At 32.8% G+C, this 18,823-nt stretch overlaps 1 protein-coding gene across 1 annotated transcript; it reads left to right on the top strand.

Moving 5' to 3' along the window:
- The first annotated feature begins 1,356 nt into the window (after positions 1–1,356).
- LOC133329808 (pair-rule protein odd-paired) lies at positions 1,357–18,548 on the top strand. The gene is made up of 3 exons (XM_061538271.1): positions 1,357–2,398; positions 17,430–17,599; positions 17,724–18,548. The coding sequence occupies exons 1-3, from the start codon at positions 1,378–1,380 to the stop codon at positions 18,477–18,479; spliced, it is 1,947 nt and encodes a 648-aa protein (XP_061394255.1). The 5' UTR covers positions 1,357–1,377; the 3' UTR covers positions 18,480–18,548.
- The last annotated feature ends 275 nt before the right edge of the window (positions 18,549–18,823 follow it).

Genomic DNA, 18,823 nt, shown 5'->3' with positions numbered 1-18,823 from the left:
AATCTAAGAAAAACAACAACTACAACTTGTTAACGAACTTCATATTTAATATTAATCCATGAAAAGAGGGGAAATTAAAAAGAGATAAGAAAGTGCTCTGCGTCTTTCTTTTCACTCTAACTTGTGTGGAATAATTCACCAAATTTCCAATTGGATTTTATGTCCCACCAAAACACACATCTCTTTCTATTCAATTGCATATCTCCCAACGGAGCAGCCATTTATATTTAATTGGAGTATGTGTCTTCTCGTTCTCTCCCCCATTGCACCCAATTCACCTCAGTTGCCTGAACTCACCATTAACTAATATAACCAGTATACAATTGAGTGTAGCCATGCTCTTTACTCTTGCTTGGTTTACATTTCTCTTGAAGTGTACGTTTTCTCCCTTCCACCTTCGGCTGTCTAACATTTTGTTATTGTTTTTGTGAGTTAACATGCTGCAACACCTCGGTATGTGGCATACGATTCCCTGTGGTATACACAGTCGTTTACACACAGTGCTAACAACAACAAGAACTAGTGCCACTACGCCGTGTTGTGTTTTTGTTGTTTCATCGGCATTCGCGTATTGTGCCTCGTTTGTTTGTAGTCACCTCTCGTCGTCATCGTCATTATTTGTTGCCGTCGTCATCTTTGGCTGGCTTCATTATTAACAGCGGCCAGGCAGGCAGTCAGGCAAGCAGCCCAGCAAGTAAAACCAACAACAACCACGTTAGCCTACCAACCACAGCAGCCTTACGGCAACCAACAATAGCAACAACACAGCATAGCGCAGCACAGCAACCACCACCACCATACGACCCAGGGGTCGTTATACACAACATTTGACTGTGTTCACATCGTTGCTGAGTAAAATATTTCAGGAGTCAGTTCAGTCCTGCTGCGCATCTTGTAACGTTAAGTTTAGTCGAGAGTTGTGCTGATCACCGCTTGCCCATGCATGCTGTGGTTCTCTATTACGCGTTAACAAATTTTATGAAATTCATTCGCTAAATAAAACAAAATAAACAAAACAAATCGATTCGAATAATCGAACAAAATAACGAAAATACATTTTCCCCAGAGTATGGATTTAAGTGAATTACAAAAATTAACAGAATTTTATTAGCAAAACCTTAACCCTTGATAACGGATTACCTTTTAGCAAGTGTAAACAACTTCAATTGATTTCAAGCAAATAAAATAAAAAATATTCCAAAACAAATTCCAAGTGATCAGAAAAAAATGATAAGAAAAGTTTAAAACAAAAATAACGAAAATAATTTAAAAGAAAATTGTGTAACAATTTGTGAAAAAAAAGTTTAATAAAGAATAAATACTTTGTAAAGAATTTGATAAATAGAAAGGAAAAAACAAAACAAACACTTCCTCAAAATGATGATGAACGCTTTCATTGACCCAACGACCACCAGTCAACATCATTTGGCCACCTACGGCATTCGCATGTCACCCACAAATACTGCCCAACAGCAGACAGATTTAGCTGGCCACCAGCAGTTGCAACAGCAGCAACAACAACAGTCGCCCCAAGAAGATCCCCAACAACAATTGGATACCAGTGGCCTAATGTCATCAGCCATGTCTTCGGGCATTTCCAGTGATATGTCATCACCCTCATCGGCCTATCAAAACAGTGGCTATGGACCCTTCAATACCCAATTGGGTTCCTATTCTTCACGTGACTTTTTGTTGGGCCGCCGCAGCGAACAGGATTACATGTCTGGGTCGGCCACAGCTCAAGCTGTGGGCCAAGGTGCCAGTGCCACCGATTCTATGTTGTTCCCCACCTTTCCTGCCTCACATGCCAATCATCCGGATTTAACCGGTTCCTTTGGCCAGCATCCCTTCCACTCACATCACCACGCTGCGGCCCATCACCACCATTCGCATCAAATGCGCATGGGTATGGCCGATTATGCCACCCATCCCTACGCCCATGCGCAACATCATGCCAATTTTCCGTCGGTACATGCTGCACATCATGCCCAACACATGGGTATGCATCCCGCCGGTGCTGGGGCATTTTTGCGCTACATGCGTCACCAGCCACCCACCTCAGCCTCGGCCATTAAACAGGAAATGCAATGTCTGTGGATAGATCCCGATCAGCCCGGCCAACCCAACAATCGCAAAACATGTAACAAAATCTTCCATTCGATGCATGAGATTGTGACCCATTTGACTGTCGAACATGTTGGAGGACCCGAATGCACCACCCACATTTGTTACTGGATTGGTTGTTCGCGCAACGGTCGCCCCTTCAAGGCCAAATACAAATTGGTCAATCACATTCGTGTCCATACCGGTGAAAAGCCATTTGCCTGCCCACATCCCGGATGCGGAAAAGTCTTTGCACGCAGTGAAAATCTCAAGATCCACAAGAGAACGCATACAGGTAAGTTCGTCAGCCAAAAATATTTTATCACTTTATATTTTATAAAACGGATATTGTTGTAATCTGGGGGGATTTTCCCGAATCATATAAAAACAAAACTCTATAATCGGTAGGCGTTTGCACTGACTTCTGTGAGGATTTCCCCTTCGTTTTGTCAAGAAGTCATAAAGTTGTGTGTGCACCTTGCGTAGCGGCAGGCTACCTGTTTCGATTTGCTTTCACATGTAAATCTTGTTAATCTTTTTTGTCAAATTTATAATCTGAGGGGTCAAAAAAAGATTAGCCAAGTTCACGCCTTGACTTAGACCAGAAACTGTTTGTTTGTTTTTCTAGCCGATATTTTTTCGTGTAACACTTAACGGATTTCTTAAAGTCGTTACAAAAACCTGGCTTTGCAAAAAGTTAATCTTTAGAGAAAGAAATATAAAAATAGAAAGGATTTCAGGATTAGAAAAATAAAATAAAAATTTTATAATGGACTGCGAGTTTTGTTTTGTTCAAAAGAACATCTTCTTCAATATACATATTTTTTGTTTTAAAATAATATAATCCATTCAAAACCAGTTTGCCAGCCAAAAAATTCGCACATCTTAATTAAAAAACATTGCCAATAATTCATAAAAATCAAAAATATTGCAGCTGTTGCCTGGGGACAATAAAATCCCAAATTTATTGGAATTATTATTTTTAAAAATTTTGAAAAACTCTTTAGATGACAATATTTAATATAAGAATCCTTATTTAATTTCCCTGGCAACAAACAATTTGCATTGTTTCAATTTTCATTTCTTTGGTTGGTCATGGACATCGATTAGAGTTCAAAGATATTTTAGCTACCACCCACCATCCTTTGGCCTTCAATTCATTTCCCTTTCATTGCCTATAATATTTAGAGACCATATTTATTTTTTATTTAACATTTTCACATTACACCAAATGTTGACGGAAGTTTTGACACGTGTCAAATCAGCATGAAAGTGTCAAAGAGAAGTGGTAAATGTTCAAGTGGTTGGTTACACAGAAAAAGGCCTCTGCTAAAACACTTAGCTGCTGCTGCTGTTGGCATGTCGTATATAAAATATTTTGTATACAAATAAAATCAATAAATATGTTATGTCATTAAGGATTTTATGGAGAGAGATAGGGGGAGGCAATATGTGGATAATAAATGAATAATAAATGTCCTAAATGATATTTTTCTTTGAAGTACCAATAATTTATTGGTTCAATTCTAACTCCTAAAACTTTATTTATTTACATTCACATAAATTCTTGTAAATGTTTTTCAAAATTTGAAAATGTACTTAATTAACATGTATTCCCCTTGATTTTTTTTATTAAAAATTTTTTCAAACTATTTTTTTCTAATTATCCATATATATATTTTTTTTTGCTTTGTAATCCTCCTCCAAACTCCTGTAACTTAAACGTCAATCATAAATATCATATTTTTTTGATTAGCTTTATAATATTTGTTATTTTTATCTCTTTTCCAATACGCTGCTCTTCAATTTTTTTCTTTTTGAAAATTAATCCATCATCATGTCTTAAATCTTGTATTTATATTGCCGACGCCGCAATCAATTCCAAAAAGGGTTTGTTGTTGTGGTATTTCATATGTATGTTAACATTTTAATTACTTTCCAATGATATGCAATTTTTGAACTGGTATCCACCCAGTTTTTTGAAATTATTGTTAACAATATTAGCAGGTTTTTCAAAAAAATGGTATTAAATGAGTTTTGAAATGACTCAATATTAAATAAATTTCAAGTAGGAGACGATTTTAGATTTACACCAAAAGATAATGGTATTACAGTGGGCCCGTTTTTGCAGTCAACCAGTATCTTTAGGGTGTTTTTGGCCACAAAGAGAAATTTGAATCCAGAAATAACATCAGAGATCAGTTCAATAGATGTTCAAGCTATTACCTTTTTAATTTCTTGAAATTATGTTTTCTCTATTTTTAAGTTATTTTATATGTGTACTTCTCTTAAATCCTATTTAAACTTCCAAATACTCTCTAAGTTCAAATTGAAATATTTTCCATTAAAGTTGCCCTGAAAGCCTAACAAGTGAGGTGCCAAAAAATTTATAGCTTAACGAATAGCCGAGAAAAAATTTAACTGTCACTTGCAGCAGTACAACAAGCATTGGTTGCTAAATTGTTGTTGAGAGTGTCGAGTCGAATTGTCGTAATAAGAACAACAACAACACCGACAACGACAACAGCAATATCAACACTGGTGACGCCGTTTTGGTAAGCCATGATTGCAGATTATGTCCTTGCCTCCCTGTTTTCCGAAAAATGAAAACATATATGTGACGCCATATTTGTTTTCTTTTTTCTGCTGCTGTTGTGTATGTTTGCTTGCTTGTCAGAAGGCTTTTTCATTGTGGAAAAAGGAATTCACACAACTACATGTCCACAGAATGTACATATGAGAAAAACACGGGGTTTGGTTCCGGTCTAATAGACACATGTACACACTCCACTCCATGGAACGGAACTTTAAAGGACACTAGTACGACATATGCTGTGGATATTTGTGTTGTAGTAATATCAAGGTGTTGTTGTTTGGTTGGTTGGATTGCACAAAAACAATTATTATCAACCTGAAAACCCCAATACAAACTCCCAAGTCTCACAAACAAATATTTTCATGTAGGCTTTTGATATAGGAAAGTGTTGGGCACAGCAACAACAGCACCAATAACAAACCAATTCAATTGTTTGCAAAGTTTGCATTTAATAAACACTTAACAATAAATATAAAGGATATGCCACACACACACAAAAGGCCAGAGATAAAAATGCAAAAAATAAAGCGGTAGTATTTAAATAGCAAACAATGGTCAATGCATGCAGTTTACAGGGACGTGGAGGAAAAATTTTGCAAGCAGGAGTTTTTGTAAAAACTTGGAATACATTTAATTTAAATTTAAATTTGAAACTCCAAAATTTGTATTCCAGAATTGTTGGAATTTTTAAATTAATACGCCTCTGTTTTTTTATTTCGTATCCACTTGATTTCTGTTTAAATTACAGTCTTTTGTGTGTACATATTGACATTTCCATTAAAAGCCAACCATTACTTAATTATGGACCATGAATGTTGTTGTTGGTTTCATTTTGGCTTTGTAATTTAATCATTTAAATTAAAAATAATTTAATAATATTTACCATTTTTTTAAATTTTCCTCTTTAACAGTCTAAATTATTTAACCCCAACCATTTATCTTTTTTTATTCTTTTTGATTTGGAATTTATGCTAATTTCCCAAAGTCAAACACCATTTACATATTTTTCGTGTGGATTAAGGTGAAAAAATTAATTTATTTTAATTAAAAAATATAAACAAATCGAATGTTAGATAACATACATATTTTAAATAACAAAAAACAGAAATCAATTTATGTATATCATTTTGGAAAGCAAAACATCAATCTTAACAATGAGTCATTCATTAAATTTGAAATATTTTTGATACAAAAAATTTTTAATTTATTTAAAAATAATTTCCACTAAATTGCCAATTAAATGTTTAATTGCCTTGGGAAATATATATTTTTGTTTGTTATGCTAGCTTAATAGTTATTTGGGATTTAATTATTTTTCTTATTTTTATTTAATTTTTTTATTTTTTTATTTTAAAGAAAATCTAAATTATTTTACGTTTTGAAATGAACAACAATTCCAACAAACAGCGTAACAAATTGACTGATTTCGGAATTCGAAGCAAAAACAAAAAACGTATCAAATATTTATGATGAAAAATGAAATACCTGTGTATTTCTGTGAGCGGCAGCAACCAGCAGAGACATTGTCTGTTTTGTTGGGTCTGTGCACGAAACAGTTGTATCCTTCTTAGAATTTTATTGTATGGCAAAAAAAGGCCAATACCAGAAGACAGACAGACAAACGGGATTTGGGATAATAACAACAACAAAAACAACAAACATTTCTATGGCATGTCAAAAACAAAAGTCAAAAAGTAATTATTCCATATTGACAAATATGTTTTGTAGCAAAAGAATTGAAAATAAATTGACAAGAAAATAAAGTCATCAATCAATTTGCAAAAGAAACAAAATAGAACATGCAAAATATATATCCATTTAAATATTTACAAGAAATACTTAATTTTCAGTCAGTACAAGCCATTAAACATCTTCTTTAGTTGATTACTTCTGCTGGGCAGGAAATGACGGCGTGAAGTTCCTTTTCTAGTTAACACTCCATGTTTATCCATCTAATGCCGTTTTCAGAATGAGAGCTTCATAATTAGTTGGTTTTTTGCTTTGCTTTTTTATTAGAATAGACTGCTCAAAGTAGAGAAGTTAAAAATGCACTGCCAGAGGAGTAAACTACCATTTAATGACCCTTGTTGTAAAAAGGATGCCAGCAACAAGAACAAAGATGTAATGAGTCTTTTTTTTTTGGTTCAGTTCAGTGTTTACTACTTGCATTAACCCATAATGGCTGAGGTTGAGCTCTTGCCATTTTTTTATAGTTTTCTTTTTTCGATTCAATTATTTTGTTTGCATCGTGTTGTGGTTATAAAAAGCCATTATATAAACCGACTAAAGTGGTTTGTAGGGTAAACACTTTTGAAATTACAAAGCACACAATGAATTGGTTTTTATTACAAAAGGTAAAGTTTTTATTTTAAAGTAAGGGAAGTTAGTAGTAGGGGGAAAGGAAAAGCAGTAAACAAATAAAAATAAACATGTTTAACTAAGTACACATTAATTAGTATTATTAGAATCAAGACAAAGATCTACAATATAAAATATGGGGGAAAAAATTACAACATAAATAATTTGAAAAAATTAAAAAAAAAAATACAAAATAATAATTTGAAAAAATTAAGGTAGTTATTTCTTCTCTAAAGAAAAATATTTTCTTTATTTCATTATTTTCATACAAATTTCATACAATTATATCAGCCGAAGGACCAATATTTTGCATTTAAGGCTGTGAAGATAAAAAATATTTTTGTCATACCTTTCCTCTTTATTTTCGATTTAGCAGCAAGTCGAAAGACCAACATTTCCTAACTATTCAACAATTCGCCTAACAACCAAATTTTCACATTTTGTAATTATCAAACAAAAAACCAAATAAGGGTGACAATCCACGCCGATATATTTACACTCTCTTTGTATTTATCATCAAATTCATTAAACTCTAACTGGCATACGGCCTACAAAACCCGTCATACATGTTATAAATGTCAAAATATAGTTTTGTTTTAACAAATAGCCAACGTATAAGTAGACTCATTATAATTTCAAGGTATTAAGGAAAAGATGAAACATATGATCAGACAAACGACTGCATTTTTTTTCTAAAAATAGATAATTGTAATGGTGGGTTATTTGAAAAAAGGGTTGTTTATAAGTACTTCAGGTTTTGTTTTATTTTTTCAATATTCTGTAACAATGTGTAGTAGCCATTTTTATTCGTTATTTTTGTTAAGGGTTGCTGGTTTATTATTCGGGGAAACTAGATGAATGTTGAGGCCAGCTTGCCAGCTTAATAATGACAATAGTTTATTAGCTAAAAGCAATGGGTTGCGTGTTTGAGCCGATTATGAAGACATATTCTATATTACGTATTCCTATTTCCTATTGCATTTATGTATAAAAAAAGAACTTGGATTTCCAGAAGGATTAAAAAAAGAGGGCGTTACCACTGCAATTAGCATGAAAAACTAGGGTTGAAAAAAATATTTGAAATATTTTGTTTGCTATTTTTGCTATCCATATATCTTCTCTATTTTGTTGCTTTGAATATTTTTCCTAAGAACTCTTTTTTTTTTGTGAATATCATTCAAAAAACATGTTTCTGAACATTCTTGTACAAAATACCTTGAGCTGTCATAATTTGAAATTAATTTTTGCATACAAAAACCAAAAATTCCTTGCCACTTTACTTCTCTCCTCCGAATGCCAAACACCAACAACACCCAGTAACGCCCTTTAGCTACCTTTTTTGCATGTTTGGCTGCCATCCCAAGAAACATATTTCAAATTCTTTTTCAACTTCACGATTATGCAAAGCGTACCAATGAAAAAAAACGAAGGTATCATAATCAAATGAATACAAAAGAAACCTCCAACTCATATAAAACAGATCAGCTACAGACAAACCATAAAATTAAACTGTCAACTTGTATAAATTCACAAAAAGAATCTTTTTTGGCTTATGAAGTCCGAACAGAGGTATAACAAGAAGATGCTGAAGAAGAAAAAAAAAGGAAAAGAAACGCAAATTTAGTTAAGAAATCCCTAACTAATCTGAAATAAAAAATACAATTTTTTGAATGTTATAAAATGTTGAGCAAATTTGTTTTTCCTCACACAAAAAACATGTGTTCGCTTGCCAGTTTTGTTATAAAATGTTGCACCAAATTTGTTTTTTTCTACATTTCTGCTTGAACGCCCTTTGTGGCGACAACAAAGCAAATTTTTAAAAAAAAAAGTTATTTTAACCCAAATATTTTCCTGTTGACACATGCCCACATCCAAATACTTTTTTTACAGGCCGAAAGTCAATTAATAAAATAAACAAAAAATGCATTTGCTTCGAACACCAACAACAGCAACAAAAACTGTGTGGAGATTTTTTTCACTCATCTCACTAATCACATTTGACAGTTTTGTGACATGCTGAAAAGATTTTATGTAAAAACATAGCAACGCACAAGATCTCAAGATCTTCTACATACTTCTTGTTGTTGCTGCTGCTAGACCTAGCACCAATAATTGACCAAAAACAAGATGTGTTTTTATTTTGGTTTAGAATTTTTATTTCTGTGGTTTAGAATGAAAACAAAACAAAAAACCGAAGTTAACACGCGCACATTTAATATTGTCACCCAAAACAAAAAAATCTCAAATTTCATATTCAACCAAGACCACAAAAGAACAGTAGCAAATATTGTGGGAATTTTTTTCTGGTATAAAAAAATAAACATTTGAGATTTTTGTATGTTAATAAAATAATTCTAAGAAACAACTGTAAATTTAAAATTTAGATTTCTCAAATGTTTTGCCAGATTCTCACAGTTACTAATTGGCAACCCTTTAAAAATTCAAAATGACATTTACACTTTTGCTCTCTCAAATTATTCTCAATGATCAAAGAGAAAATCGAAAAGCCTCAATAAATAAAGCCATTTTAAAAGAGATGGGAAATCCTAATAAATAAAAAATAGCAGCAGTTTCCCAAAAAAGAACCAAATTGTAACCAATCTTGCTGTTCTTACCTATAAATTATTGTTGAATACCTTCCCTATTTTTCCCCCCACACTCCCATTTCCACAATTCATTGTTGATCTCTTCCTGTCATCATTATATCTTTTGTTTATATATTTCAATATTTCTCATTCGAATATCGTTATTAGTGTTATTTAAGATGACACTTAAAGTAGGGTATCATCGGCAACAAAATACCAAATGATGACAAAAAATCCCAATGAATAAATACTCGTAAATAACAAGAGCGTAGTAGGAAAGAGGAACAAAAACACAAATATGGGAGACGAAAAGAAAAAAAACGACAGACAGACAATAAGTCTATGAAGTGTCTTTAAGCCTATTGTCAACGATATACATTACTTAAGGCAAATGAAGTGTGTAAAATTATCCGAAAAATAAGAAAAGAAGGTAACAAAATATCTGTATCATCGTCAAGAGCAAGGCAAAAGCAAAAAAAAAAAAAAAAGATGGATGGATGGTTGAATGAACAGCAGAACATTCAACTGAAAACGCTGAAATCACAGCAACCAATATGAATTGAACTGAACAAAACAGCAAACATAAAGATTAGCCAGCTCAAGAGAAACACGCAAGCAAGCAAACAAACAACCAAGAAGACAAGCCAAGCAAGAAATGACAAAAGATTTTTTGTTCTATTTCTTTTCTTCGGCAACAAAACAACAAATCCCCTAAGTAAGAGGAGCTGCTGCTGCTTAACAACAATGAAAGGTATCTCTTGGTGTCTGCATGCAGGTATGCTATTTTGTAGCAAAAATTGTTTTGAGTTTCCAAATGCCGACGGTATTTCGAAGGAGATTAGCAAAAACTAAAAATCGAAACTCCAGCCAAGTGTTGAAAAGCTGAAAATTTTGTCAACCAAACTAGAGCAGATGATAATCTTCAAATAGATAGCTAGATTTTCATGAATGAATGTTGTCAACAAGGTGTTGAATGCTGAAATCCTCTTACATGGTTTTGAGATAAGATTTTAATCTTAAATCCCTCGGCCACCACTCCTTCTTTTGCTTGTCCCTGTTTCGCTTTCATTGATCTCTGCAGGGCCCAGAGATTTGAGCCTCTTCGAAAGTGAGTAGTAGCCAAGAAATTAAAATGTCATCAAGATTGTTTTCAAAACACAGGCTACAACATCACCGATAAAAATGTGTAATGTAATAAGGGAAATAATATTCCATTGAAGAAACAGTTTTACAATAATTTGCTGGAAATTAACTCTTCTTTATCGCAACATGTTTATCTTTATGACAGTTCTACGGGGTTTAGGTGTGTGCGAAGCCGAGGTTTTAGTTTGTTTCTTTTTTTCCTTTCAACTTGTCAAAATTAACAAGATATTGAAGTTTTGATAAACTTTTGAGAACAAGGGTTTTTGACATTTCAGTTGGTTATTGGTTTTTAGGATATTTGTTTTTAAATTAGGTGTGGCTAATGATGATGTCAGAATAAGTTTTTTTGTTTATTGTTAATGATAACATATATCAATTAAAATACAAAATATATAGTTTAAATTGAATCTGGTGATCGAATATATAATTGTTTCATTACATGGAAATTATTCAGTAACATTTTCAAATTCCCATCCCTGATAGTTTTACAAAATGGCGTATTAGTTGTTCTCCTTTGAATCTTTATACATCTCCAAGCATTAAATAAAGTTACCAATTTATTCATACTTCAAATTATTCAGAAATATATCCAATTAAATAATCTTATTTTTATAAGAATTTTAAAAATTAAATTTTGCAAAAATTCCCTATCTACAAAAGTCTTCGTACAATTCTCATATTTGGGGTGCGGGAGCAAAGAAGTCTCAATCTTTAATTCCATGTATGCATGGCTGCATATGTATATACATTTTGGCTTAAGACATTATAAAATAGGAATGGGTAAATTTATAGTGCAGACATAATCATAATGTCAAAAACATACATACATACATACACTCAACTCTTTGAAAATATTTTCTTAGGAAAATTTTGCTGTCTGCGACATTTCATAAGACAATGAAGTTAAAATGAAAGGATTTACATAATAAGAAAAATAAAATTATTTTAATTCAAAGCGAAGAAAGAAGATGGCAAATAATTTTATAGAATTTTTTGATTTTTTTATTTCATTTTATTCTTGAGAATGTAAAATTTTCTTATTTTTACAATGCTTTTTGAGAACTCATTTTATTTTCACTCATTGTAAATTTGATTTCCCTATTTCATTCATGTGTAAAATTCCAAAACCAAAAACCACAAAATTTTCAAATATTTTGGCAGATTTTCGAAAAAAGGTTCGATGAATGACCCCCAAAGAGGCAATTATTCAATGGATCAATGAATGCGAACAATACCTGGAAATTATGAAATATTTCAGCAGGCTTTTGAATCCGATGTGAAATATTACCAAACATTGTGGTCCTTTGCATAAACAAACTGTAAATCAGGGATGACCAGAGATAATAGAAGCAACCCCTAATTTGAAATAGAGCTGTACTAAAACATTTTGAAAAATGTAAATGAAATTGTAAAAGAAACCCCTGGCTATAAATTTACATAATTAATGATGGTTATTGGCAACTCTATTAATTTCCCTAATAAACAGCTGATTTTTTTGTACATTGTGTTAACAAAGTTGTAACAGTTATGAGAGAGGGAGAGCGAGAGATCTTCTTGTTTTTATTAATATGACAATTTATCTAATAGGGATTCCTGCTTCAAAATTTAGGTTTCCAGATTTTCCCTTTCCGGCTTTATTACCACCATCCCATTAAACAATAAATCCTCTTCGGCGTGTGATCTATTTTTTGCTATTTAGATGGCCTTATTTGCCTTAGCTACTGCTTTACAAATATTTCATTTTGTTGCAGTTTTTTTCTTTCAACATTCTGGCATACAATGCATTTTTATATTAGAAATAAATACAAAAGGTATTATCAAATGCCAAAAGAAGAAGAAGCAGTAGCAAACAGCAAAAAAATGACAAATACACTTTTTGTTGTGACATTTTGCCACAACAAAAAAGGGGAGGTTTTCCGCATAACGATTTTTCAGCAGCTCACAATGGCTTATGGTTGAGCTGCCGCTCTGATGCTGATGATGGCAAATAAAATTGCGCATCATTTTGTATTTTAGTTTTTTTTGTTGTTGTTGTTGTTTGTTATTATTATTTTTATTTTGTGTGTTGACACTTAACTGAATATTGTGGGTCTTTGTGCCAAAAAACAACAAGGGGTGGCAGGGGACGACTGCGACGACTCACTCGTACTTCTCGGTTAATGATGATTTATGACAGTGATGATATTTACGAGAGGATATTTAATTTCTTTTCAAACGTTTCCGCTTTATTTGGTCCTCTTTTGTTATTTACTGTGCATGCAGATGATGGTGATGATGATGAGTGTGTGGCTGACTGGCTGACTGGCTTTGTTTGGAATATGTATAACCAAATCCAGAATCTGTTAATTATTTATTGCAAAGTGTTATTTTTATACAGAGAAACAAACTGGTTTTGTACTCTTTTTTAAAGAAATGGGTTTAGTCAAAATTGTTGGCATTTAATTAATCATTTGATATACATAAAGTTATATTTTAAATTATAGCATTTTATATTTCAAAAAAACAATTCACAAAAAAATATTCATTTTTTTGTTACTCCTTTTTAAATTAAAGGAAAAATTGTTTATCTTTGTTGTCTCTATAATAACAAAGAAATTCCCATATTTTTATATTTTCCTCTAACTTTAGTACAAAAGCAATTCCCATATAAATATTCTTCTGTGTTTGTGTTTTCTTTCTTTTTCACTTAACTTTAGTACAAGGTTGATGACGTTGTGATATTACTGAAAATCCGAATTGGTTGGAGAAAATTGTCGTACATTTGTTTTTGACAGGCTTAAATATCTTGCTTTATTGCATTATACATTCATACTCATGTATATATGTATATGTATATATATACGTATATACAAAAGCAAAACGAACGAGGGAACAAAAACTTATGTTCAATAACACCCTTAAAACATACGTTCAGACAACAAATGTTCCCCCCACAAACGAAATGGGATTGGGTGGTTGGCTGACTACCCCCCAATAAAGATTTAAATCGGATAAAGCCATGCTAAAATAACAACACCCATTAGAGACACACACACACACCCATCCACCCAGCCACGCACATAGATATACACAGGGACATGAAAATGTGGAACGTGAAAAAAATCACAAATAGGGAAAATCACAATACCATGGTGGGGGAGATATATCAGCCCCACACACCAAGAATTCAACAAATTCAAAACCTATTTGACTCTCTTCTTTTGCTTTGATCTCTTGAAACAGTGTTGCCGTTTGGTGGTTTTCAAAAATCACCTCCCCCTGAACTTTAATATGAATATTATGCAAAATTATTAAAAAAAATATCTAAGCCTTAAAAATATAAAAAAAAAACAATTGCAAGGCTCTAAATTTCCACTTTATACCCCTGGATAAAAAACGCAACAAACTTAATAAAAAATCCTTTAGCCTATAAAAGTTTCATGGCTATGACGGGAGCAAGCCAAACGAAAAAAACAAACAAAATTCAAATATAATGCGAAAATTATGTAAAAATCCTAAAGCCTAAATACAACAATAAGCCCACCATTTTTTCTCGTTGTTGTTGTTATTGCGATGTGCGTGTTTGGGGTTTGGTTGGAAACGGAAATCATTGTCCTACTGCCGCCACTACTACTGCTACTAACATCAATGCCAAAAGGCAGTTTTGCCTGTGAATGGGTGTGATTTAAAATAAAATTAAATTTCACCAAGGGTTCTATGAAACAATTCCATTGTTGTTGTAGTTCTTGTTCTTGCAAAGCAAAATATTCAAATTCCTTAAATGTTTGTTTCTTTTTCTTTTTCAACAAAACACACGCCTTAATATGTTTTGCCATTTTTTTAAGACCTTTGAATATGTAATTCAGGCAAATGGCGTTTAACTGAAACTTTGCTACATGTGATTTTTATGTAATGCCAGTAGAGACTGGGAGGGGTGGTCTGAGCGAAAAATGCCAGTAAAAAGATTTCGAACTGCAATTGACAGTTTTTTAAATGGAAATTAAATTATTTTTTTCTTTTCATTCTCTCTCGCCTTCCACACGAAAAAAACAGAAGATATTTTGTGTAAAAGGCAAAGTATTACTGTTGGTGGAAAAAATATATATTTTTTATTTTCATAGCAGCAATAAAGCCAAAAAATAGTAAGAAAATTGAAAAAGTTTTCGTTGGATGAATTTAAGGAATGGAAATTATTTTAAAAATAAACTGGTCTCTAATATACATATTAAAACAATTTATTTGGAAATAATTGCTAAATGTTTATGCAGGTATTAAAAATCTGGTTTTGTAAATGGCCATTATTTTGAAAAAATTACATAAAAAGATTTACTCAAGTGGCGACCAACAGTTTTATAAGTCAGTTTAATGCTCAATGGCCATTAAAATTTTTTTAAGATAATTTATCCCCAAAAAATAGCTTTAGATATGGCATCCATTTATTCCCTATATACTTTTCTCTTCCTCTCTCTCTCTTAATTGTAAACTGTTCTCTAATTTGATTCTAATAATTAAACATTCTAATTTGTCTTAAATTTATTGGAGATCATTAATTTCCCTCTCTAACGTGAATGCCATTCTATTGTTCTCATCATCACCAATATCTCTCACCTTGGTTATTTTTTTTATCACTGAGCTTAAAATTTCCCTCCCTATTATATATTATTTTCGCTCCCTCCCTCCACAATTTCTATTATGTATTTCCTTTTGTTTGGGTGTTTTTTTTTTTAACAATGACATGTCAAATGTCATTTCAAATAAGACTCATAAATTATTTTGACTACTCTCCCTTTCTCTCGCTGAAGTAGTTGTTTTGTCATTCGTTTACCCGGTTTTTTTATTTTTTTTTACACAACGGTGTGGAATGCTAAACCCAAGTTAAAGAGCGTTAAAAATTAATTTGCCAAGGGCTCTTGTACCAGACTGTTGTAATTAATTATAAATGCAATTAAAGAAAATAATATGGGAATGAAATGAACAATGTTTTAGATTAACCATAAGTTCTATACAAATCTCTAAATTGTAAATTTCTATTTCTTAGTATTGTGTATAATTATAGTAAAACTATTTTTGTTTTACAAAAAATTCTATATATCAAGGGCTTTTTATTTGTTTTAATTATTTTTATTCATTATTGTCGTCATTGTGGCTTCTTTTCAATTAAAACATTTTCAATGTCAACGCTTGTCTATATCAATATTTTGTTGATACTTGAAAGCTTAAGGTTTCGAATTTTTTCATATACGACCAGCAACTTTCCATTGTTATTGTTGGCTGATAAATAATATTTTAACAGCCTTAATCCGATTTAAACATTAAAAATGTCAAACTACCAGTTCCATGGGCATAACAACAATAATAACAAAAGTGTTGTGAATTTAAAAATAAAAAATTAAATTCCCCAAAAAATAATCCTCAAGTGTTGAAATTTAATAATAAAAAGCCTTTTACATTTTTTTTGTAAATTAGAGCACAGAAATTAAATTTAAATAATTGGGAAAATATAGAAAATAGTAATAATAATCACTAAATTGCCACACAATTATGTGATTTATGGCCTTTTAATTTCACTTGCTCGGAATTCTTGTTCGTATTACAAACTGATTTTGATAAAGGTCAGATTTCTTTTTGTTTTGTTCTAATTTTCATCTTTTCAGTTCTCCTATATCAAATGTAATTAAATGATATTTTTATAGATTCTTGGAATTTTGTCGCCTTTACTTTTTGATTTTAGTTGCATGCCTTTCCCCCCTTGCCGTCAAATTTTGGCCGTATTGTTTAATCGATAAATTATTATCCAACATTGTTACACCAGCATTCCCATAAAACAGGCACACAGAAAAGGGAATATCCTCCATAGTGACCTGTTGTTGTTACACCTTTTACAGGTGTTAAATTATATTTTGCTATTTCAATAACCATCTTCTTCTTTTCTCCCCATACAACTTTGACTTTTGTTTCCATCTCAAACAATAGCGTCACACACACAAACCAATGAAAAAGGAGGGCCCTTATTCCAATAATTTATGGCATTTTATTTTTTTTTCTACGCTACAACCTCCTTTGTCTTTTTTAAATGACAGCGTTTATTGTTTACATTGTGGCAAAGCGTATTAAATTAAACAAGCGCTACGAAAAAAACATAAATACCCACCTTTTTTCTTCTCCTCCAAAAAAAAAAAAATAGTTAGTACTACATAAATAATGTCATTTATTTTACAAAGGATCCAATTCTTAGGTTATTTTTTCTCTTTGCTTAGTTACAATATATTATTTTATTTCATTATTGAAAAATTATTTAAATTCTTCAATATTTAGTACCTATACACACCCTTTTGGGTAGTTTTACTAGTCGGCATGTCACCCAGTTATTTGATGGCTCTTCTTGTTGTTGTTGTTGCTGCTGCTCTTCCTTATTGGGTTTTGAGTTTCATTTGCTGAGCAGAGGCGCCATTGTTGTTTTCTTCACACTCTTGTCTCATTAATCACATGAAGTGCTGCCATTGTCATTTTGTCATTTTTTTCTTTGTTTTGTTTTTGGGGTTCATGTTACTCTTCCATGAAATTAATGAGTGTTGTTATTTAAGAGTTAAATAATCTAGAATAAAATATTTGTTTTATTATAAAAATGGTTGTTAATTTTCATTTTCTTTTTTATTTATTTCCAGGTGAAAAACCTTTCAAATGTGAACATGAGGGCTGTGATCGCCGTTTTGCCAATTCATCGGATCGTAAGAAGCACTCACATGTCCACACATCGGATAAACCCTACAATTGCCGCATTAATGGCTGTGATAAATCCTATACGCATCCATCATCACTGCGCAAGCACATGAAGGTAGGTTTTCGAAAAAAAAACTTATAGCAAAACGAGACAAAGTGGCGCCCAACGTTACTTTGAATAATTCTACATTTTTAAATTTCTCATATTAATTCGCTTTTTTTTATTTCTTTCTTTCCAGGTTCATGGTAACATTGATGAAAAATCACCATCTCATGACTATGACAGTGAAGGCGAGGAATCATCCTCTTCAAGTATGGTAACCGGTGGCGCCCAAACCCCACCCTCAGCCCGTCTAACCAGCGATAATTCATCCGGAAATGGCAGCCTAAATAAATCCTCACCGCATTCCATTAAATCTGAACCAGGCCAGCCCACAACAACAATGCATAATGTCCATCTGGGAGCCTCGTCGAGTGGCAGCAGTAGCACAAACAGCAGTTCACATCATAATCAGCAACATCATCAACAATCCTTGGCCAGCCAACAACAACAACAGCAGCAACAACAACAACAATCACACCATCATCATCACCATTTGAATCATCACGAGAGTGCATCCAGTAAGTCGTCTGCTTTGCAATTGATGGCTGCTTCATCAGCGTATCTACCACCACCATTGGGTCCACCACCATCTCTGACGGCCGCTGGAAGTTCTCATCATCATGGTCATCATCATCACCATCAGGGTATGGCCGGTTCACCCACCTCATCGGCCAGTGGTAATGCTGCCGCCGCCTCAATGTTGGCCGTTGGTGGTCATCATCCCAATCACCATTTGTTGTATCATCCGGCGGCCCAACATCACGCAGCCACCGATTGGTATCATGCTGCTGCTCCAACAGCCGGTGCCGATGCCATGAACCCCTTGAATCATTTTGGCCATCATCATCACCACCATCATCTGATGCATCCTGGAGCCGCTACAGCCTATTGAACGTAAATGAAAGAGATTCTTAGGACATTGTAGGTCTTTGTGTTTTAGGAAATTTTTTTCATTAGCCACCCTCCCGCTCTCAGTTCTAAACAGAGTAAGCTGTAGTGTTTTATAAAAAAGCTAAAATCTAAAGCATCTCAGAGAAGCTTGAAAAGGATTTCAAGGCTTAAAAACACACTAAACAGTTCTCTATTAGGCTCTCTCTTATTCACACGCCCACTCTCTCTCTCTAACACGATCATGTCTCATTTGAGTTATGGAGTTTCAGGCCTAGGAACAATTCAGAGAATCCGTGTAAAATTCTGAAACCTAGCCATGCTCTCCCATACACAATTTTACTCTTT

Source organism: Musca vetustissima, unplaced genomic scaffold (genome assembly GCF_032173495.1).
Source record: "Musca vetustissima isolate MV318-11 ecotype Yass unplaced genomic scaffold, APGP_CSIRO_Mvet_v1 utg8130, whole genome shotgun sequence".
Lineage (NCBI taxonomy): Eukaryota > Metazoa > Arthropoda > Insecta > Diptera > Muscidae > Musca > Musca vetustissima.
The sequence above is the reverse complement of the archived record's forward strand: the minus strand, read 5'-3'. Positions and strand labels throughout refer to the sequence as shown.

Bases quoted from the DNA above. Each gene is read 5' to 3' on its own strand.
- LOC133329808 (XM_061538271.1), top strand. From the start codon at position 1,378: ATGATGATGAACGCTTTCATTGACCCAACGACCACCAGTCAACATCAT. The intron at 2,399-17,429 runs GTAAGTTCGTCA...ATTTATTTCCAG, and splicing joins CCACAAGAGAACGCATACAG to GTGAAAAACCTTTCAAATGT. The intron at 17,600-17,723 runs GTAGGTTTTCGA...CTTTCTTTCCAG, and splicing joins CACTGCGCAAGCACATGAAG to GTTCATGGTAACATTGATGA.